Source organism: Solea senegalensis, linkage group LG18, assembly GCF_019176455.1.
Source record: "Solea senegalensis isolate Sse05_10M linkage group LG18, IFAPA_SoseM_1, whole genome shotgun sequence".
Taxonomy (NCBI): Eukaryota; Metazoa; Chordata; class Actinopteri; order Pleuronectiformes; family Soleidae; genus Solea; species Solea senegalensis.
In genome coordinates this window covers 11,210,196-11,232,070 of record NC_058041.1, presented here as the reverse complement: position 1 = coordinate 11,232,070, position 21,875 = coordinate 11,210,196, and the positions used below count along the sequence as shown (strand labels likewise).

Genomic DNA, 21,875 nt, shown 5'->3' with positions numbered 1-21,875 from the left:
AATCTCCAGTGCTTCCAGACGAAACACAGAGCTGTACATTATTTAAAATAAACTAAGATTCTCCGCCTGGAGCAAATCTGCAATCTATTCACACCCACTTGCATCTTCAGTCTCGTCATAATCAGCCCTGAGTTGCCCCTCTTCACACGTTATACATATATATATGTTAGAGAATTGTGGCCGAGAGATATGAAAACATAAGTATGGAGCATGGACAGTTTCTCTGCAGTCTTCTGCTCGGGATAAAAATATGGCTTGATTAATGCGCTGGCCACGCTGCCAGCAATTCAGAGCAGAAAATGCTGGATTTTTCTTGATCTGAAACCTAATTTGTAAACACTCAGCGACTGTTTTCATCATTTAAATTTAGCAGGGTGATTAGAAACACATTTTCCAGTGGGATATTTGACCACTTTTTTTTCATCTGTAAGACACAAAGGTGTCTCAGTCTGAACGACAAAAACAAAGCAATTCAAAGATGACACATTTAAAACTTGTGTTTATTTGTAAAGAAATATGCTCATGTTTTACATCATTTTGTAGTTACAAATTGTAAAAAGAAAGAATATTAACGCTATTAGCATTGCAGAGATTCTCTCAAAACAAACCAGGAGCAGAGATCTCGCAGAAGAGCCCAGGGGTTATGGTGTGAAGTGTTAGGCTCTTCAATAGACTGTATAAGTTGTGTGTGTGAGTGTGTGTGTGCAGCTTGTTGCTCAGTCAGCGTGAAAAGGGGCATTTTTACAAACAGTAGCTCTTGAAGTCATGTCCATTTCTGTCCATCGCGTACCCTTGTACAACGGAAGAGGAACGGACGTTTTCTGAGCAGAGAGTTCATTCAAACTTGCTGTGAATTCTCTCCAAACCTAATACAGTGTCAGGTAATCATGGTGACAGAGGAAATAGTCTCTTAGCCAACATTAATGCATCGCTCTTATATTCATCCGGCCTTTTTTTGTTCCCCTGAGACACAGTTGAGACACTGCACAGTGGGCGAGTAGCGTCTTAAGACAAAACGTCCCCTTAAAGGCACCTGCTAAGATCTCTCCTTGAGAAGAAAAAGACATGTGCTGCATTTGCATTATTTTCCACTTGTTTTGTCCTTAAGACTATCAGTACTGTTCACTGTACCATCTGGTGATAAGCTTTCAGTCCTCAAAATCAGCTTCCCTCTGAGAGAAAGGCAGCCCGGCTCAGTTCCTCTCAATTTGCTCAATGTCAAGTTCGCCTCCGAGCTGATACATGTCCTTCCTCATGCTACACAGCCCCGCCCACAAGGGCTCATTACTCTTCCCAATTGTCACCTCTGGTGTCACATCGCCGCCGTCCGTGGCGCTCCAGTCCCCTTCCTCAGTTGTGGGGTCAGTCCGCGCATTCCCGACGACCTCGCCCTCTTTGGTGTGAGGCTGAACGTCCTCCGCGTCGTTTGCACGCGAGCCGCTGGTGTCGCTCTGAGCGCTGCTCACATGAGCGGAGTCAGTCTGGCTGGACTCACAGCTGTCCTCTCCTGTGATTCCAGGGCAGCTAAGGCTGTGGAAATTCCGAAGTTTCTGTGGAAGGGACAGAGAGGTTGTGGGTTTTTTTAGAAGGAGAAAATTGATGTTTTCAAAGATACACTTAAATAAAAAATGCTAAACCTTCGGTCTGGTATGAGTCCATAGGCATATTTGGTGAGGAAATGCAAAAAGATTTTCTTTATCCTCAACTATGATTCATGTCCGAACAAGCGGACAAACAAAACTGGATTCATACAAGCATTTTATGAAAACCACAGAGGTCAGAGCTGGGACTCTGACACTGGGCAACAACCACTATAATATAAAAAAAAGGTATAAATTTAGCCCGGCATTAACACTGCAGCAACTGGTGGTTGGACGAGTAAAGCTCTACCACCCAGGGTCCAACAGCCAACAAGTGCCCAAATACCCAGAGGGCAGACATCATCACTAATGTCAGCCTTTTAGACTGTGCTGGTACAAAGAGCACATACATCTGGGAAACCCAGAAGCCTCCATAGGCAGAAGCCACATGTGCCAGCACTGCTGCAGGCGAGCTCTGTGACAGCTGTGTGTGCTGGAGTAGGATGCTTTATGACAGGCTTATCCAATCTATACAGCTAATGTGGAGAAAGCGGGACAGCTGCCTCATGCCTGACCACTGCACTGTTAGGCCAGAAGGACACAGGAGAATGGGGTCTCTGTGAAACCTCCTGTCACTTGTGCGCTTATGTAATACTTAACAGGCAGGAGGCTGTTGGCCGCGCAGCTCACGGCCAAGTTTATACGGCTCAAGCTAATTGATAGATGAAAGACGAATCTATACACTTTTTCATGATTCACATTAAGAGCGAAGCGGAAATGCCCCCATCTCAAGTTCCAAAAGTTCCTGGATGCCCGGTGTGTAACATTTAGGAGGTTTGTGTAAGTGTACAAACGTCTTTTATACGTATTGTATTGTATGTACCTTGTTTTACACTGCCATGTTTCTACAGCAGTCATCAACTCTGTGCTGCTAATTAATGTATAAACATGCTGACAATGGTCAGTACTGGTATTCAGCATGTTTTTTAGCAACGGTTTTAACGAATCTCTGAGCCAAAATGTCCATCTAATAGTTGTAGAGATGATCAGAAACGTGTGTGCACTCGACTGTTTATTTTATTATTTGATATAAATACTTAAAAGGTCAAATTCATTATTTGTCATTTCAGCTCTGTTACAGCTACAATAATATTTGTATTAGAACCATGAGAAAGGTCCAAGGAGGAGGGAGTTGACAATTTTTCAGCGGAAATCTGTCTGAAAGGTCTGCACCAGGCAGCAATACATCACAAGAGGCCGTGCTGTTTATTCATGGCTCTGGTCAAGCTGGTACATTTGTCAGCAACAGGCTAGTGTCACACTGCAGCCTTGTGCATTTTGAACTTGACTCTCAACAGTCACGATTTCTGGCCCAGACCATGGGACCGAGCTGATAAGACTGTGAGTACAGTCTGCAATATCGCAAAAAAACAAATGGCATTGAAATGACACCAAGTTGTTCTGCGGGGGGGCCCTGAGGTGACACCGTGTCCTCACACAGTTTTTCTGCACCACATCACAATAAGGGTCACGAGTAATTGCTGCTGGAGTATTTTCCTGCTACTGCAACTCCGGTGGGAGAGAGGAGCAGAAAGTCTCCTCATTCATACTGACCTTGGACTCTCCGTCAATATAAGCTGATCAATAGCTCACGAGGCGTGGTTGTGGCACCGATCCACCCACTGAGCTGAATTTACAGAAATCAATATCTCTTTACCCAGCACGCATCTCTTCTGCGCTACGATCTATAACCTCTGCCACAGCTGCTCTGCTTCCTGACATTCACGGAGCCGCAGTGAGCCACGCAGAGGGTAGCAGTTCCTCCCTGGGAAAACTACACCACCGTGGTGTGTGGATGACCGGACACTTTGCAGACGCATTCTGCAGCACTGTGACTGCTCTTGAATAGTAAGGTGACTTTGAATAGCAAGAGGGAACGATAAAGCCCTAGAGCTGCACATCTTTCATGAAACATCAGCATGAAAATGGATTATTTAGTTGTTTAACTAGGCCAAAAGTGTCTGAATGTCATTTTATTTTCTAAACTAATCCCCTGAGATAAATGAAAACTGATTTTAAATCCAGTAAGTTGATATCTCCGGTAAAATAAAGTTATTTATTTGACCTGACGTGTGAAAGTAAACTCACAGCAGTCCCTTCTTAATAAAAAAAAACAATCAACAAACAGCAGGGAAACCCCAAAGCTAACAATCTGAGAGGCACCCTGACGTCGCTCTGTATAAACATTGTTGTTTGTCTCACCTAACGCTCATTTCTCTACATCGACCTCACTGCGTGTGGTGTCGTCTTGTCGTGTCACAGCAGCACTGTTGTTAAGTTACTGCTGAACTCTGTGTGACTTTCTCAGAGGGGCCAAGTCCAGCTCAGTGTTTATGATGCAGCCAGAGTTCGTGTGAAACTTTACCATGTGTGTCTGTGTGCTAGTGGGGCAAAAGGACAAACGACCGCCGGGATGTGCAGATAAAACACGCGGTTGTCTGTTGTAACAGTCGACTTCAGGAGTGGATCCATCCAAAAGCACTCATTGTTTGATCAGGTTCTACTTTAAACTTGTTAATTCTGTAATCCATACTTTGCTACATGCTCTACATGTGAAGACACACATCCACTTCATGGAATGTGACCCAAGCCAGCCCTCCGTGAATGAACAATGGCATTTAATGACAGTGCCTACAGAAACACAGACACTATGGCATGACCTTAGTTGGAAGTTTATCTAACATGGAAGGAACACATTGGCCTAACAACAGAGTGTAGCCGGCTAATGTAAGAGACTGATGGACCTAACAGAGCTTCCAGCAGGCATGACCATTTCTCCAGAGTCTTGTCTCTGAAGCCCAGAATCTTTTGGAGCACAGAAGAGGGCTGTGGCAAGTTCCAGCAAATGCCTTATTAAACAGACATTAGACATGATCAGGCACAACATAACCTTCATGTGTATATTTTATAACAATATTTATTCAGTGTATCTTGGCTTGATTGAATACAATATAAATCAGTCTTGTGACACTTGAAGGACTAACCTGGGTCATCTTTGCCAGATCCAAAGAAGGCCTCTGTTTATGCGTGTCATCCGGTCTCCTACGCTTCACGCCAATCTTCTTATCATTTAGGACACAAGGCTGTGAGCGACTGCGGGCGAGACCCCCCTGTCCACCACGACGCTCCAGCTCTGGAGTGGAATCTGAGGAGCTGGGTGGAGAGGGTTCACGAGCCTCGGTGAGGCAGATCTGTTCGTGAGAGAGGTATAGGGGCTGCACCGGGGGTTCGGAGGAGGGTGTCAGACCAGCGAAAGCTGAGGGGCAGGGTAGACGCTGGGTGAAACAGGGCAGCTCCAGAATGTTGGAGCGGGCCGGCAGGCTGAAACTGGAGCTGCGCTGCATGGCTGGGAAACCCAGCTGCGCATTCCCTACAACGCTGCGCTGGACACTGCCTCCACTGTGGCACCTCCTCTTCTCCACCGTTGTCCACACGCGAGAGCCCTGTGGACGCCAGGTGGAGCGGCAACCGCCAAGCTCGTCTGAGCACGACAGGGACCGGCACTGCCGCTTGCTGGGAGGCGCAGTCGCGTGGGACGTTGCAGCCTCGGTCAAGCTAAGGTCCTGCAACAAGCTGGTGATTGTGCTTGATCTGGAACCAACATCCCAATCCCAGTGGGCTGAACTTTTGTGCACCTCAGGCAGGACATCCCACAGGCTCTCCAGGCTGGTTCCTACCGGCCTCTGCTGTATGGCACAGCTATGGCCCACCTCATGCCACCGACTTGTCTCTGCAACAAAAGACCAGATTTGTTTTTTTTTACCAGGAGGAAAATCACCCTTTTATTTCCTAGAGCCATTGATAGTAATGTCAGTAACACAGTGACACTGGTGTTTGGGGCAGTTATTTAAGGCATGAACCTCTGAAAAAACTTTTTAAAATTGATTTAGTTCAATTTAATCTTTTTATTCCTTAACCATGAGAGGTCACGTTTGCAGACCTTGACGTGAACCACAGTCAAGTCATGTCCCAGCATGTTTACTTTGTGTTGGTTTCACTCACTGTATTGTGTAAATGGAACTAAAAATAAACCTTGTCCCTCAGATTCTGCTTCACTATAAAGCTGACGGGGACAGGGAGCGAAGCTGAAAGTCTAAATGACCGGATAGCACACAGAGACTCTGTAAGAGTTCTGTGAGGAAAGCACCTGTTTTTGCTTCAACAGAAATTCAATTGAATTAACAGATCAGCCAAATGAACTGGTCAGTCAACTTTGAGTTGAATAACACACATCAAGGCCTCTGCCCAGTCCTGGTATGCAAAATGTCTATTTTTCTCGGCTGGCGATAAAACTCCAAAAATACCATCGACAGAACAAGGAGGCAAGAAACAAAGGGCATTGTTAACAACACCTACTGGTTACTGCCGTGTTCTCTGCCAGACAGAAACATCAGCTTAGTGTAAAGAGATTATACAGTCTTACAATACAGTGACTGCAAAGGCTGTTGCTCCTACAGTAAGGGAAATGGAGAATACAGGGCTCTGTACCCATAACCCAATTTTCAACTGCAGTTTGTCACGTCCACAGCATTGAAGCATGCAGGTGTGCTGTAAGATCTCTGCCAAAGATAAACTAATGACACATAATCATTAACACACTTTGGCAAAAACACCTGTCAGGCCTGTCTCACAATAACGTGTGTGACCATCATCCAGATTTAACAGGAACTGATGTGTTTTCTGACATCATATAATACACACACACCCTGCTGTGTGTGTGTATGTGTGTGTGTCACCGGAGTATTTCTGGCCTCTTCAAGTTGTTACGTTCAAATGTTAAAAATAAAAAGTAAAAGTGGACTTGGGAAGTCCATATATCCATTATTTTTACCACTTGTCCTTTGATAAAAAATATATTGCTTTACAATATTTATAAATATTAAACTACTATTTTTCTGATTTACACTAGAATTATACTATATATACATATATATGTATATATATATATGTATATATGTATATATATATATATATATATATATGTATATACATATATATATATATATATATATATGTATATATATATATATATATATATATATATATATATATATATATATATATATATATATATACATATATATATATATATATATATATACAATATATACTAGAATTGTCTATGATGTGCTTGGATGTGTGATTTTGTATGGATGTAGTAAAAGATGACAACACTTACCCATGAGTCCACAAGAGAAAAGTGCAGTCCCCTGGCTCATGGTCTGTGCCTGAAACTGTGAAAAAACATTTTTTTTTTAAAAAGGTATCACTGTCATCTCACAAAAAAAAATTAAAAAACAAATCAAATTTGAAAATCGACAACATAAGTGCTGGCCCCAGGACTGCATGTATGTTGGAGCACAGGTTTTCTGCTGCTGAGTGATTAAGTCCAAATGCTGCTCATAACCAAAGAGGGAGTTCCAGCAGAAATGCCTCTGATTGACACTCAGCCCCAGAGCATGATGACTTCATTTCACGTGGCTTCGAGGGCAAACTCAGCCCATATTCGTGGGGGGAATTTTCTCACTCTGTCCAGGCAGAAAGAAGAATCTGTTGCATGAATGCTGATGAGAAAATGAGTCAGCACTGCTCAGCTAAGTCGAGCTAAAATACTCCATTGTTGTTTTGATTGAAATAAATGGAGCAGGGAGGGTCCGCGACCAGATGACAAACACCCTGGTGATAGCAGTTGGCGGCAATTATGATGCAATTATCCATAAATGCAACAAAATACATCACTCATTGGCAGATACATGAATCTGAAGACATGCTTCCTGATATGCTTTAAGGCAACACTTGTCAAACAGATTTGACTCAAGGGAAGTTAACAGTCAGATTTAAACTCTGATTAAAGTTGAAAAATAATCCCACTTTAGAGCAGCACCTTGTCATCTTTGTCAGGTGCTGAGGCCCGTTGGCGGCGCTTCATGTAAACAACAAATGACACATTTCAAACGGGGGAAAAAAAACTTATGCAAGTAGAAAATAACCTCTCACCAAGCCCAAGTCTTTCCTTTTGGATGTTACATCGTCGGCGCTCTTCTTTTCCAGTGTTTTCTTGTAAATGATTACCATGGCAACACACATCCTTGACTGCAGTCGTTCCAGTGAGGGAAAGAAGAAGTGAGAGCCATCTTGGTCAGCGTGGTGTGAACTGGATGTTTTCTCATATGTTTAAGACGGCACCTCAGCTTCTCTGGGAATGTGTTTCCTGAGCAAGACACACACAGATGAGCACGGAATTAGAACTCAGTAACATTATGTCAGCAGTTCTGCTTCGTGGAAGGAGGTAGCTGGATCCACGCTGGTTACAACTCTTCAGATACCATTACAATTCAATAAGCTCCAAACTTTTCAGTACTACCTTTAATGCCAATTGGCGCGGGGAAAGAAAAACCTAAGCTTCCAAACACAATCCATTGTAAATTTCCTGCCATGCGCCACAGGAACAACCTGCTCGACATCCATAAAAGTGAAAGATAGGTGGGAGAATGTAAAGCGAGGCTGGTGGTTTGACAACTTACTTAAATTATCAAGTAAGCGAACGAACATGCCTAGCACAAAGCTTTGCCTATGTCACCATGTGGGAGTCTGTGAGCAGAAATTACACTGCATTTTCACTTCCACATGGTCTCTACAGTGTCACCAAAAGTGGAACTTTATCCCTTGTTTGGCTCTCGCCTATTCAAGTGGAGGATTATCAGTCATCTGAGAGAATGAATTTCCTCTTAAGTGTTGCACACTGGAGCACACAGAGAGGAATAGAGCAAAGTCAAAGTTGTGTAAGTGAATCCTCAGGGGCTGGCTGGGAATAGCTGACCTTGCGGTTATCAAAACAACCCTCTTTGCATTAATGCTGCTCCACAATTACAGTAAAACAGCTGATTAACCACAGATGTAAATCTGTACACCCATCACGGGAGATTTTTTACTGTCACCAGATCAGTTTAACTAATACTTTTATTTATATAGCACTTTTTCAAAGAAAGTTGTAAATTATAATACAAAACACAGCAAAAAAGACAGCCCAAACTAAACAAGACTTTTCTCTAAAGATGACTTTAAGAAGCTACTTTAACTGGTGCTGACTTAAGAGGGTTGGGACTAAAACAGCAAAGGTATGACCACCTTTACTTTTGCATTCAGAGCAGGGTTGCATGGTTAAAAGGCTATGAGAATCAGAGGATTGAGAAGTTGTACTAGGAAAAGTATCAGAAATGCAACTGTGGGCAAGGTCATGGACCTACAGGATCTTGTGGTTTATTCAAATTTTTACAGGAAGCCAACAGAGCGATCCAAGAACGGGGATAATGTGAGGCCGGCGGCTTGTTTTATTTAGTAGCCTGGCAGCTTCATTTTGAACAAACAGTAAATGATTTGGAGCAGCGTGATCGAGGCACATATGGGGATACTGAAATAATCTACAGGAAGAATGTTAATAGTTCAAGATCCATAAAAGATGAATACATCTGATTTTAGTCATAGTTCATCGCTGAAGAACACATGACTTGATGAGGAGCACAACAGATAATGGCAAGATTCTCAGCATAATATTTGATAGTTGAGAAAAAATGTGTGATAAACTGATGAACTTGAGAGGAGTAGAATAAAAAACTTCAGTTTCACTAAGGTTTGGGTGGAAGACTTGAGTTTATTAGGTTAAGCAGAGAAATAGATCCTTATAATTGTGACTTCATGAGCCAGAGGAGGTATATTTTGTACAAAGAGGAGTGGTGTGGTTCAAGGACCAACCCCATACAGCAAGGGAGCTGAGGAGGACACATGATTGTAAATACAAGCATTGACATATCTATTAGTATGATAGGACATTCCACAAATGCTTGCATTGCCATAAGGTGATTGCAACAAAGTGCAGTTGACACAACGTATAATGGCCGCAAGGTTAGAGTGTCTTGCTTGAATGACAGAACAACTGCAAGCACATAAAGAGGTGAACAGAAAGTGATGAAACAAAAGAATGCTCTGTGCAGAAGATGAGACACTGTGGGAAACAAAAGAGACGATATCAGAGTTGCGGGTGGTGGCGTGGTGTGTGAGTGTATGTGCAGCTGGGGGGTGGGTTGGGGGGGATGGATCGGATCACAAGACAAGAGGGAGCTGACATAGTGGAGGTGCTGTTTGCATTCAGCATATGATTTTCATTACCAACACTTATCACATCAGGAAAACAGCTTAAACACAAGCATGTTTTTAACTGAGTTCTATGCAGAGACAAAATGTGGTTCAAGGACTTCTGGCAGCTTTAATGTATGGCCTCTGAGAATAGTAAAGGACAGGAGCTTATACTGTGCATGACCATTAACCACACAAATCTGTGGTCCACAGAAGAGATAACTCAGGATGTGCTGAGGTAGAGGAAACAGTTGTTTATATCTTGCCTTTAATGGCTCTGTGATGGACTCAGATGGCATTGGCACTTGGCACAGAAAGAAAAAAAACCTCGCCCATAGAAATAAAATTGGGAGAGACAAAAAAAGCTCTTTAACACAAGTTTTACCCCAAAGGACACTAAATTTCTTCCCCTGGAAAAATGGAGAAAACTCTAGCCTGACAATCTGAACCTTAAACTGTAAACATCATCTATTATATTCAGTTACAGAGAACTGTAACAGTTTATCATCCTTCTCATGCTTAGGCATTATGTTTTTTTTTAATCGCATAAATCTGAGCCGAGCACTTTAAATGGGTGAGGTTTATAACATAATTATAAACATTCCTCAACTTCATGACATAAGTTGTACACACAATTAGAAGAGCCTAACCTTGCCCCACAGCCTTTGAAAAGCATTCAAACCTTTGAGAGTTTGTGAATAGGAAACATCTTGCAGAGCAGCGGCAAAATGCAGTTTACTTTTTTTGGAACATGGACACAACTTTAAACTAAACGCAAGAGGCATTCCAAGACATGGTCTCCAGAGCTTAAAGGATGCACCCGATACTACGTGCCACTCCTCTTCTCACACCAAACTGGATTCACCTCCATGACGATGCAGCTACTATCAAGAATCAAAAGGAGTCTCTACTCTTCTGCAGCCTGATAGCTCTTTATCTGGGTTGGAGCAGCAGCCACCTTGACAACTGAGAAGTCTAATCTCTTCGAAGTGAAAGAATGTTGGACGACGTTTCCATCACATGCAAAATGGCTTCTGACTGACTGCGGCCAAGTTGACACTGGCAGTGTACTGACAAGATGCCTTCCTAAAAGACAACAAGAATGTTGTCTTGGACGAGCTGATGGGACTGCACACTTCCTTTGTGGTTACCAAATGTTTTTCAACCTTTGCTACTTGGGGTGTGAGAATAAGCGAGCTATCGCGTGGCCTAAATGAGTTCTAGATAGGACAAGAATAAAGAGTTCAAGTATAAAGTGGAGGCCAGCTGTGTTTTCTATACAAGATCAAACACTGCAGTCGTAAATGACACATTTGAAGACTCATAAATTATGGTGCAGTCCAAAAAGTCTACAGTCAGCATAGCGTTTTAATTGGCAGCTGAGCTGTGGTCACTCATGAAAACTGCATGGGTGACCTTCTATGCATTGTTCTGACTGTAATCCCACAGGTTAGGCCAACATTACAAAAGGATTTGGCAGCTTTGTGTCTGACTCGACAATTAGTGTTAATACTAATCTATTCTTTGGCACTAGGGGGACAGCTGGTGTGATATTGTTGCACCTTGTTAGGCTACTGAAAATGCTATTGGATTTAAACTAGTTTTAAGACTAGTAGCAAACACACTTTGAAGTAACATAACAACTGTGCATGTTTCCCCTCAGACTATGTTTTTTTTTGTCCATAAAGAAGTTTACAACCACATATAAGAGGTTTCTTAAACGTGACATTTATCACAATACAAAAACATGTGGGTGTAAATTGCTACATTAAAAAAAACTTAATGTTAGTTGAATTTCCAGGTATGCTCCTTTGACATTCCTACAACAAAGCAGTTGGAACTACATCCTGCTCTCAACAATCCCAGGATTGTGGCCGTCTCAGTAATCCAAGCATCTGCTGAGCAACTGAGATGGCCTGACTTGAAACCGAACAGAGAGATTTTTTGCTGCTCTTCATCAACATACTGCTTGTCAGTGGAATGCTGTGAAAGGGTTTGCCTTCCCATTGCACAAAAAGATTCCTTAAGAAAGATTATGAATGTTCCTAAAAAGCCTGACGTGTTCACACTAACTAAGGCTTAATTCTTTGAGTTGCATGGCTTGTGCATAATCCATATTTGGACACAATAGTGGTTGTGTTGACAGAACATGTCATAAAAGGCAGACAGACTTCTAGGGACCATGATGAGGGAATAACTGAATGTCAAACTGTCCGACCATTTCTGTTTTTTCAACAGTAATGTGCATCGACAACAACAATAATAATAAAATCTAGATTTTTCATTGTTAGTGCCTTTAATTAGCTGCCACAAAGGGCAGGTGCCACCAAGTTTCGCTATGGCTGACTGACTGAAAATAAATTTATGAAACCTCATTGTAGAGTGCAGGCTAGCCCGCAGCTGTCCCCATGCTCACAGAAATTAGGCGATGTCAAACAGGAGGCACACACTACATCTAAAGCAGTGAGTGAATAGTCAGAAATGAGCATGGCTGGGAGGCTTCAATCGTAGTTATCAGGCTCAGTTAAGGGCCTGGGGTACAGCCAATGTCTCACAAGCATGCAGCTGCCCACTTACCATAAACACAAAGGCTCAGCATGGCTATGCATGGCAGCCAAGGAGGCCTACGTTTTAAAGCAGGCCTGCTGTTTAATTATCTCATACATAATCACTTGCACTGTATACATTAGTCCAGAACAAGAGCCTTTTGGAGCTCTGTAATCGAGGCTTTCAACAAACCTGTCCAAGTTGGGGAGAAAAGTTGTCCACTTGAATGCTAAATCTGACAAAAGTCTCTTAATTACAAAGGACTGAAGACACAACATCTGTCTACTTCCACGGCAGAATAACCTTGCGTGTCAATAGGCCAAAATAAAAATAAGATTCCAACCAAAATTCAGAATGGAGAGGAAAGGTGCTCTTCATTTAGATGCAGGAATTTCTCAAGCCTCTCACCGATCACATATAAATGACACCAGAGAAAACATGGAACAAAAATTTGCCCACATAAATGTTTTGAGCATTGTCCTAGCAAGATCTAAGATTACCTCAGAATGTGTCTAAATATATCGGTGATGTGGTCAAGGAAAGAGGAATTGTCTGCAGGCTCTGTTTAGCCTCCTTACATTAAGACTAAAACCTCTCACCACTTTTTCAGATGAGTTTGCCAGCCTTCCAGGTGGATTCCTCTCAGTTTCAGAGAGGGATCTGAAAACTGAGCTTGTCCAAGTAACTAGCACAAACAGCCCCTTAAACCCCTTTTTCCAAAATCCCTCATGAAAGGGAAATGAGTTTGGCAAAGAAATTGGTGTGACGGGAGCTCACAGAATGTTACACACAGGCTACAGAGCAAACAGGATTTTGAGCTGGAGAGAAAGGCCACAAGCCACTAAGGTTAAAATATGAAATGTGTGTGCTCAAAAAGGAAAAAAGATATTTGTATTTACAGTCAAAAAAATTCTCTCTACTTAACTTACAATGTACACATGTTCAATCCACTTCAGAACTTAAGCAGCCATAACCATGGTTGTGGCACACTGAGGAGTTCAGGTTTAACAAGCTCTTGTGTTTATGATCCTACTGAGGACTTAAATTGCAGAATCAGTTACATTGTGTGTCAGCCAGCCCCATCCTCATACCTGAGGGGAAGGTTGGCTAGATAAAGATAAGACATCACATTCCACTGCAACTGGCACAAAATGTGCCATAAAAGAAAAAAATGGTCTAAGCCCCAAATAACATGGCCACCAAATAATGGGGCATCAAGTACAAAAGCTTGCACCCTGAACATGTTGAAGAAAAAAAAAAAAGTCATACATGTTTGCCCCCTAATTACACTTCCCTATCTTGTCCTGAGTTCCATGCATGAGTGAAAACCCAGTTTGCACTTCAATGTCACATAAAAACTTTTTGACCCAAGGGTGGTTTTATCTCTTTGCATGTCAGCTAATCTGATAGAGTTAACACACACATTATGCGATGGCAGACAGGTCATGCATAGTTTCTATTGTAGCAAAGGAGACGAAGGGATGATACTGACATGAACTGTAGTAATTACCATGGATGGTTTACAAGACTCTGAATATGTATGGACATGTTCAAGCTTACTGACACTTGTTATATTAACCTTCCCAACGACATTTAACTCCATACTATTCTATTCAATTGTAACGCAGACGTAATACATGGTAAAGGAGCAGATAATAATCACTTCACGCTGCATTTATGTAAGTTTTAACCCAAACAAGACAAAAGGAACAGTCTGTACACATGAGGAAAGGTTGCTAAGCTAACTAAGTTTAGTTTAGTACACTTTCAGAAGTTTACTGATACTAGACAATTGTGAAAGTACATGTCAATGTAAGAAAATAACTATTCATGCGAGACACCCACTTTTAAAACACAAAAGAGCATAACAACTTATAAACTAGATACAGCCTCTTTTAGTTAGCCAGCACAGACAGTTATTTGACCAAAAACTACGACTTACAAGCCTCACGGTGTGCGCCCCGGCTCTCCAACAGCACCCCGCGGCTGTTTAAGTTTGCTGGACCATGTTGAGTTTAGTTTTATCAGACAGACACAACAAGGAGTCAGGCAGGAAGAGATGCGAGTTCCTCACTACACGTCCTACTACAAGCAGCTTCTGCAAACTACAACATTGCCCCAGCGCACTACTGTCCAAAATTGCACGCTAATGAGCCTGTGACAACATACACGAGCAGCACCACTTGTCACAGGGGTGGACGGTGTCCGCTGACTTGTTCGCGCAACTAAATGATAACCGTTTGACTCGAATTACATACATAATTTGTCTTATTACAGCTCCACATACCAGTCAAACGAAGTTTATAGTGGTAGAACGTGAAATAGAACTCTTGGTATTACTTTTCTTTTAGCACGTACCACCCCCGCGCGTGTAACTAGTGGTCTGAGCCACCATGCAGTAATGAAAAGTAATCAGAGTTTTGAGCTGTGCGTATAGACAGGGCACTTTCACGACATACAGCGATGTAACATGATAACCTGGCAACTGTGTGTGATTTAGAGAGCCAGATGACGGAGAACGAAAGGTGTGTGTTATGTGTGCAGAGCTGTTTCACCCCCACTATGTGAGTTCTACTATAATAAGCAATGATCCCAAATAAATACATTCATTACAAATGTATTGTTCTTCCAGGAAGTAAACTCTGGCTTTATCATACCCAACATCAGCACCCAGTATAATTATATAGCCTTTTAGGCTTTAGTGTGTGTGTGTGTATGTATGAATACATGTGGTAATAATGGTTTACTATAGAGAATGTATTTTTATTATTCCCAACAGTAACGATAATAGTGATATAATTATATAGCCTTTTAGGCTTTAGTGTGTGTGTGTGTATGTATGAATACATGTGGTAATAATGGTTTACTATAGAGAATGTATTTTTATTATTCCCAACAGTAACGATAATAGTGATAATCATTCATAATAAACACATTTGCCTTTCATGACACTCAAGGTCCTTCTCAGTCAACATTATCGTGTTATCAACATTCATTATCTACAGCAACACTAGAAATAAATGAGCTATACTTCATACTTACTGTACATAAGGATTAGGTTAGGGATAAGATTTGGTTGTTCAAATAAAAAAAAGATTTTAATGCAGTGTTCCAAGAAGAGTAGATGCACAAATGTGTGTGTATGTGTGTGAACATGTCTTAAATGGACTGTGTGGACCAATTGTCAAACAAACATCTTTTTGTGAGGACATTTTGACCTTGTGAGGACATTTTGGATGGTCCACACAACTTTTACAGGCTTTTTGAGGATTGAGACCTGGTTTTAGAGTTAGGGTTAGAAGAAGGTTTAGGTTAGGGTTAGGCATTGGTGATAGGGAATGCATTATGTCTAAGAGTGTCCATACAAATAAAGCAAAACCAGTGTGTGTGTGTGTGTGTGTGTGCAAACATACACTCATACATATCATTACTCTAACAACCTGAGTGATTAAATATTGTATGCTATTTTGAAAAGGTGAGTTTTGAGAGGTGACAAAGTCTGATATGTAGACCAGTGTGTATCATTTATTTGTTATTTGTTCAGTTGTGTTGTATCATCTAGGTCTTTTTTATTTGTTAGTACACAGAGTCAAATATATGCACACATACTTGAATTGAAGCCAATTCTCATTCTAAAAAAGCTCTTCTTGTGAGCTCTCTATTCTCTAAAGTCAGGGACCACTTTCATTCATGCATCTTCATATAACGCAGCTTATGTACAGTATATAACAGTGTGTTTACTTGGCTTTTTGGGTGTTTAGATACTGTTCGCACGTTGTGAGCCAACAACAGCAAAGTTGCAGTGCTTGTATTTGGGATCTCACATCGTTGATGCATATTTACGACACTAAAGCAAAGGCATGATACGAGCAAATTGCAGTTATTGAAGTCATACCTGTATATTTGAAAAACAGATGAACTACTTCTTGTCCCATAACTCCATGTATGCTGAGCTGATTTATTTTGTGGGGGCTGAAGTTAAGACAGTGGGGCCCAGAAGGGTGGGGAGCTGAGTCTCACCCCTGGCAGACACTGTTGTTAATCAAGGAGTAACATCTGCTGTGTGCCACTAATCTCTCCCAGACTGTCAGACTGCTGTACTGTCCTCCTCGGTTTTAGACTGTCTGCCTTTTGTGTTAAAGGCCACTGTGGATTTGTCCCCTTGACTGTGTAGGCTACAGTGTGGGAGTCACACGTTGTTGTTTTTTTTTACCCTAACTGTTTCAGCAGACTGGCAAAGAAATGCTTTCCAAAACAAATGCACAATATATGACACATCAAACTTTGCATGTGTTGTCGTCCTAAAAGGCACAGATGAGTCTGTAGGAAGCGCTCTGTCAAACACGCATGAGTGGGAGTTTTTGCAACTTACCAACTTTGACAGAATAGTGTGTGCTGTGATTGTCAAAACCATAGGGGGCAGTATCCACCAATCACAGTGCCACAAAAAGGCCCCAGGATTAAACTGAAGTGACCCTAGGTTCTCGAGTACATTTTTTTGACGGTTATTAATGTAACACTTGTTACCATGTGGTGAACAGTAAATAAGAGGTGAGCTTCCAAACTCCCAGTACTGAGACCCCATGCAGAACGCTGGATGCCATCTGTGTCTCACACTGGCTGCAGACAGATGGCTGAAGCACTCCTGTACTGGAGCCATCCCTTCTCAACTTTAATGAACAGTTAATTCCCTCCATCCCAAAACAAAACTCCCCCTTTATGACGCAAGATTCAACAGTTTGTATTCTTTCCCTTAAACTAATGCAACCAGGCTACAAATTCAATCCAAAATTGAGTTAAGAGTACAGCTGTTTGTGTCTCTCTGTAGTGTTTCTCTTTGTGCCAGAAATGTTCAGTTTAGTAAAAGACAGACCCTAAAGACATTAAACTCCAAAGTTTTGATTTGCCAAGAGAATGACACTGGAGTAAAAGAAAACACTGACACCATTTGTCAAAAGGCAGAAGTACATGTATTTACAAACTGGTTATTTTAAAGGTTGTGGTTGAAATGACTCTCCGATGTTACTCAGTGGGGACACAGGGACTGTCGTCAGGACATCAAAACAACATATGGTTTTAATGGAACACTGTCTACAATTCACTGCCTCGCCTATAATAATTATAGTCAAGTTAATTGAACTGGCACAACTCTGTAGGGGATAGTTAGGAAGAGGCTGGATGGAGCCACGATTTAGCCAAAGTTTGCGCAACACAAAAACTGAAAGAGGTGCAGCTGTTCTTCCAGTGATGGTTCATTAGTGACTGAGTGAGTGTGTTATTTAGAAGAAAGGTCATCTTAGCTCAGAAAAGTAATAATATAGTTTATGTGGTTAAATGGCTATTAAATAACTAGTGAATTTGGATAATGCTATACAATTACATAATTTAACGACAGTCTCAAGATGTGAAGTTACCTGATTACCTGTGGTTTTTGTTTCTATTTTTTTTTTTAAATGATAAAGTTGAAATACTATGTATCATATTGTATTTGATTATTAGTGCTGATGCATTAACATGTAATTAGTCTTCCAGGCTCTCCATGTGATTTTATCAATAAGTCAATTTTTGATGGAATGTTGAGGTATTTTACTTGAGTAAATCCAAACTACTAAATTAAGTATAGAATGAAATATCAAGTAAATTATAGTAAGTACAGCATTTACTTCCCAAATGCATTTGAGAAAAAGAAAACATTAAATAGAAATAATTAAGTATGGAAACCACTGTCATAGATGACTCAAGATATTACAATAATGAAGTTTTCACGCCATTGTTTAATCAATGTACAACGTTTGTATGTGTGTTTATTTATGTTCTCATATTTGAAGCATTTTATGAGTAATTTGCTATCACACCAGTTTGTTCACAATGAGAAGCAGCATCTTAAATTTGAGATGTGCGAGATAGCTATTATCACAACATATAATTTGATTTATAAACAGCGTAGAGTGAAGTGCAATTTGAGGCCTTCCACTTAATTTATACTGAAATAGATAACATTTTGAATATTTCATTATTATTTTGTTTCGTGTGCTCTTATGTAAACAGTCTTTGAGTTTTCATTTTCTTGAGAATCCCCTCTTTCACTCTCCATGTAGGCCTGCACCGACCGCCACAGTGCTCTGATGTTTCCCTCGCCAAAACCCATTGCCCCTCTTCTCTCAATCAACTCGAGGAAGAAGGTGTCCTCAGCAAAGATGGGCTTGGTGAACACCTGGAGAAGGTACCTAGACAATGACGATAACAGGACAAGTACAAGTCTTACATTAATCATCTCCTCTGTGGGTTGATTTCTCTATTTTCGGGGGTTATTTAGTTATATTCCCTCTCACCGTCTGTTGTCACAGGATGTTTTCAGTGGACCCTGGTGCAGGTCTGTGTCCAGGAGAATGCCATACTGTGCCAGCATCTGAGGGCTGTGTCCTGCCTCCTCGATTTCCTGCTGTTTTCCCACCTGTCACAGCATAGAGAATCGGTAAGTGTAGAATCAGGTGGAGGATAATATGTCTGCAAAATATTACCTGTATGTGTTACATACTACTATTATTTAATGCAAAAAAACAGCCACTGATATATATGGAGAAATTAATTGGAAAAACACCATTAATTGTAAACTCTGTATAGAAACCTGATATATTCTGATGGAAACACAATGATGTATTTGTACTTTCTTATAGTGAAGACAATTCTGGTTTAAATACACATTCTATGGCGATAATAATCACAATACATAAAATGTAGCTGCATTCAGTGCCAAATTGGCTGCTAAGAGTTTCTTCAATTTTCAACCAGGAGCAAAAATCAATTGACATTTATCACAATATCTACACAATTGAAAATATATATCGCGATTAGCATTTTTGGCCTGACCAAAAATGTTTTGTGGTAATCCTGCCATTACAAGTCTAAAGGAGTCAGTCAAACCTCAGTGTAATAGGCAGGAGGGGGGGAGAAGAACTGCACTCCAGCTCCAGCCATTGCATGTGCAGTAGAGAGGATGTTTTCAGTGTACAGTCCAACATGCTGGATCCCTGGAGCCCGGTGCTGCTCCAAGAAGGTGTCAACTTGGTTCCTGCCTAAAAATGACAGCAAGAAAACACATACAGTAGGAGAGGAGTCTTTAGATCACACAGGGTGGCAGAGGGTAAATTTATTAGTAAAATATAGGGTGGCTGGATGTTACCTTGTTCAGGCAGTGATTCTGCAATGACAAACTTGCAGTCAGGCCCTTTTTTGTCCACAGAGGGAAGAATGATGCCAGCTTTGCTGCATTTCCAGTACTCCATGGCAGTAAGACGCAGTCCAATGCCCTCCTGGTTTATGACGAAACCTTCATCCACATCTTCCTCACTGCTCTCAAGAACAAACAGTCAACCGTCAGCTTTGTGAAATTATCAGTCTGAACAAAATAGACAATTACATGATGACAGATACGGGTTTTTCTATGGCCTCAGCCGATCTTTAGAATATTTATAATATATGACGCCAATATTGGGGGATGATTTTCTTTTTTTCCTCCATCTGATAAATTCTAAATCTTTAACAATCAGGGGTGGGTCAAAATATTGATTTGGTGATATACTGTTGACCTTCCTCACACAATACAATAATCGATACACCGGTGCAAATATCTTTATTTAATTGTACTTTATTTTACGCTGCTTAAATGAATGAGGGAAACTTGGGTAGAATTTAACTGGATGAAGAAGAGGGAGGTTATACATGAAGAGATGCCCCACCATGTTTAATAAGCAGACTTTACACACTTTGCTCTGTATGTTGTGAATAGAGAAATCCTTCACTTTTGACTTTTCACAGGCATTCAGTGAGACAGATATCGTGATGTATCGCTATATGATTGTCTTGTAATATATTGATTAAAACAGAATCGTTGTATCGTGATATCATTGGTATCATGCATCATCTACATTTTATGTCTGCACTGTATTTATGTGACAATAAATTAAGTTTGAGTGCAATTAACAGGATTCACACAAAAAAGTGCAAATGTACATAAATAATAACACTAGTACACATTATTTATATAAGATACTCAAAGGTACTTCATAATATCAAAAATGCACCAACATAATTAGACCAGTTAAAGTAGATAGTACAAAATAGGACAATAGAACTTAATGAAGTATTTATAATATAATAATTGGCCAAAAATTGTCCCACTTTATAATCTCTGGAAACCTTAACTGTGAATATCTTGAGTTTTTCTCACCTATCAATGAAAAACCTTTGAAAACCAAAGAGCTGCTCATACCACCTCATGACCTGCAGAGTGGTTTTCCTGTGACAGGCATAAGTGATGTGGTCAAAGTGTGTGATTGGACAGGACATGTCCTCGTCCTCTTCCAGGTTGCAGTCCTTTTCCAGGACATCAAACCCGGGCAGGAATAAACCCTCATATTTAGTCCTGTCAATCAGCGTGTGGCACACATTGCCCACAACTGACTGCACCACAGAGTAGGTGACAGCTCCAGCCTCGTCCTCCACTGTGGTGGGTGGCACCAGGAAGTTACAACCCAAATGGCGAAGGTCCCTGAAGGACTTTTCCACATCCTCCACCTCGAAGCACACGTTACTCACAGTATCCACAGAGTAACTCGGGCTGATGTCGTACAGACATTTCGCTGTTCCCTGTTCGTACTTGCGCACGTTGAGCCTGCGCGTGTCCGGTGAATGCCGGTGTGTGATGTCCGGCAGCTCTTCATTCAATATCACGCCGCTTTGGTTTGGTCTCTCGTTCACGACGAACACGGCGGCTCCTTTTCTGAAGGCCAGTTGTCGGGACCTGTCCGTTAATCTGGTGGCGAACAGGCTAAACTTGAACTTGGACACAAGGTCATTGGCTATTTTGTTCACGTTAGAAACGTGAAGGGAAATGTGGTGTAAGCCACTCAAGTAAGCTGCCATGTTTGGATGTGACGTCTTGACAGGGGGCGTGTCTAAAGACGAAATACCCACCCACCACACACCACCACACAGCACCACACAGCACTTATTTTTATTTTATTTATTTACTCATTACAGTGCAATGGCTTTATCACACCGTGTATTTTAATAGAAATGTATACTATCACATACGTTATCATGAACATCACTTATAGCTTTTATCCTGCACTTTATAATGTATTTTTATGTATTTTATTGACAAAATAAAAAAATATTTTTCCAGTACATTTGCAGTACAAGTCGCAACATTACAACAACAACAACAACAGTAATAATAATAATAATAACAATAAACAATAAAACAAAAATGCTCAATTGTCGTGTATCCACAGTGAATCGTTTATTAATAATCCATTTTATTTAAAAATGTATAAATCTTTGTGAATTCCATGTGTATACTGGCAAATCGTGAATGTATTCAATTCAATGTACTCATGTAGGATTCCCCTGGATTTATGTGGAATGCTGCTTTCAAGTATTAATTTAATTTAAAATATTTGAATAGTTTGAAAGAAAACATGCACCACTTAAAAACAAACAAACACAAACTTTGGAAGGGCCGATGAATTTGAATGCTTCCTCTTTATTTGC

At 41.0% G+C, this 21,875-nt stretch overlaps 3 protein-coding genes across 3 annotated transcripts in view; 1 reads left to right on the top strand and 2 right to left on the bottom strand.

Annotated features, from left to right (window-relative positions):
* Nucleotides 1–18,475, top strand: part of LOC122758880 (phospholysine phosphohistidine inorganic pyrophosphate phosphatase) — a 50,742-nt gene extending 32,267 nt beyond the window's left edge. The window contains exon 7 of the mRNA XM_044013265.1: nucleotides 18,419–18,475. Within this exon, the coding sequence (XP_043869200.1) occupies nucleotides 18,419–18,446 (28 nt within the window). The 3' untranslated portion in view covers nucleotides 18,447–18,475. The remainder of the gene's footprint in view (nucleotides 1–18,418) is intronic.
* On the bottom strand, nucleotides 1,096–14,454 carry fam53b (family with sequence similarity 53 member B). Its single transcript, XM_044013263.1, has 5 exons — nucleotides 14,263–14,454; nucleotides 7,638–7,851; nucleotides 6,820–6,874; nucleotides 4,625–5,370; nucleotides 1,096–1,550 (listed from the first exon to the last, which is right to left on the bottom strand). Exons 2-5 carry the CDS (start codon nucleotides 7,725–7,727, stop codon nucleotides 1,194–1,196), a joined length of 1,248 nt encoding a protein of 415 aa, XP_043869198.1. The 5' UTR covers nucleotides 7,728–7,851; nucleotides 14,263–14,454; the 3' UTR covers nucleotides 1,096–1,193.
* hpdl (4-hydroxyphenylpyruvate dioxygenase-like) lies at nucleotides 18,075–21,272 on the bottom strand. The gene is made up of 5 exons (XM_044013262.1): nucleotides 20,551–21,272; nucleotides 19,504–19,670; nucleotides 19,245–19,396; nucleotides 18,653–18,774; nucleotides 18,075–18,547 (listed from the first exon to the last, which is right to left on the bottom strand). The coding sequence occupies exons 1-5, from the start codon at nucleotides 21,243–21,245 to the stop codon at nucleotides 18,337–18,339; spliced, it is 1,347 nt and encodes a 448-aa protein (XP_043869197.1). The 5' UTR covers nucleotides 21,246–21,272; the 3' UTR covers nucleotides 18,075–18,336.
* Between the last annotated feature and the right edge of the window lie 603 nt (nucleotides 21,273–21,875).

Coding starts and splice junctions, on each gene's coding strand:
- hpdl (XM_044013262.1), bottom strand. CDS start 21,245: ATGGCAGCTTACTTGAGTGGCTTACACCACATTTCCCTTCACGTTTCT. Junction 19,397..19,503: donor AGAATCACTGCCTGAACAAG/GTAACATCCAGC, acceptor TGTCATTTTTAG/GCAGGAACCAAGTTGACACC. Junction 18,775..19,244: donor CTCCTGCCTATTACACTGAG/GTTTGACTGACT, acceptor ATGCTGTGACAG/GTGGGAAAACAGCAGGAAAT.
- fam53b (XM_044013263.1), bottom strand. CDS start 7,727: ATGTGTGTTGCCATGGTAATCATTTACAAGAAAACACTGGAAAAGAAG. Junction 6,875..7,637: donor AAAGGAAAGACTTGGGCTTG/GTGAGAGGTTAT, acceptor GTTTTTTCACAG/TTTCAGGCACAGACCATGAG. Junction 5,371..6,819: donor TTTCTCTTGTGGACTCATGG/GTAAGTGTTGTC, acceptor CTTTTGTTGCAG/AGACAAGTCGGTGGCATGAG.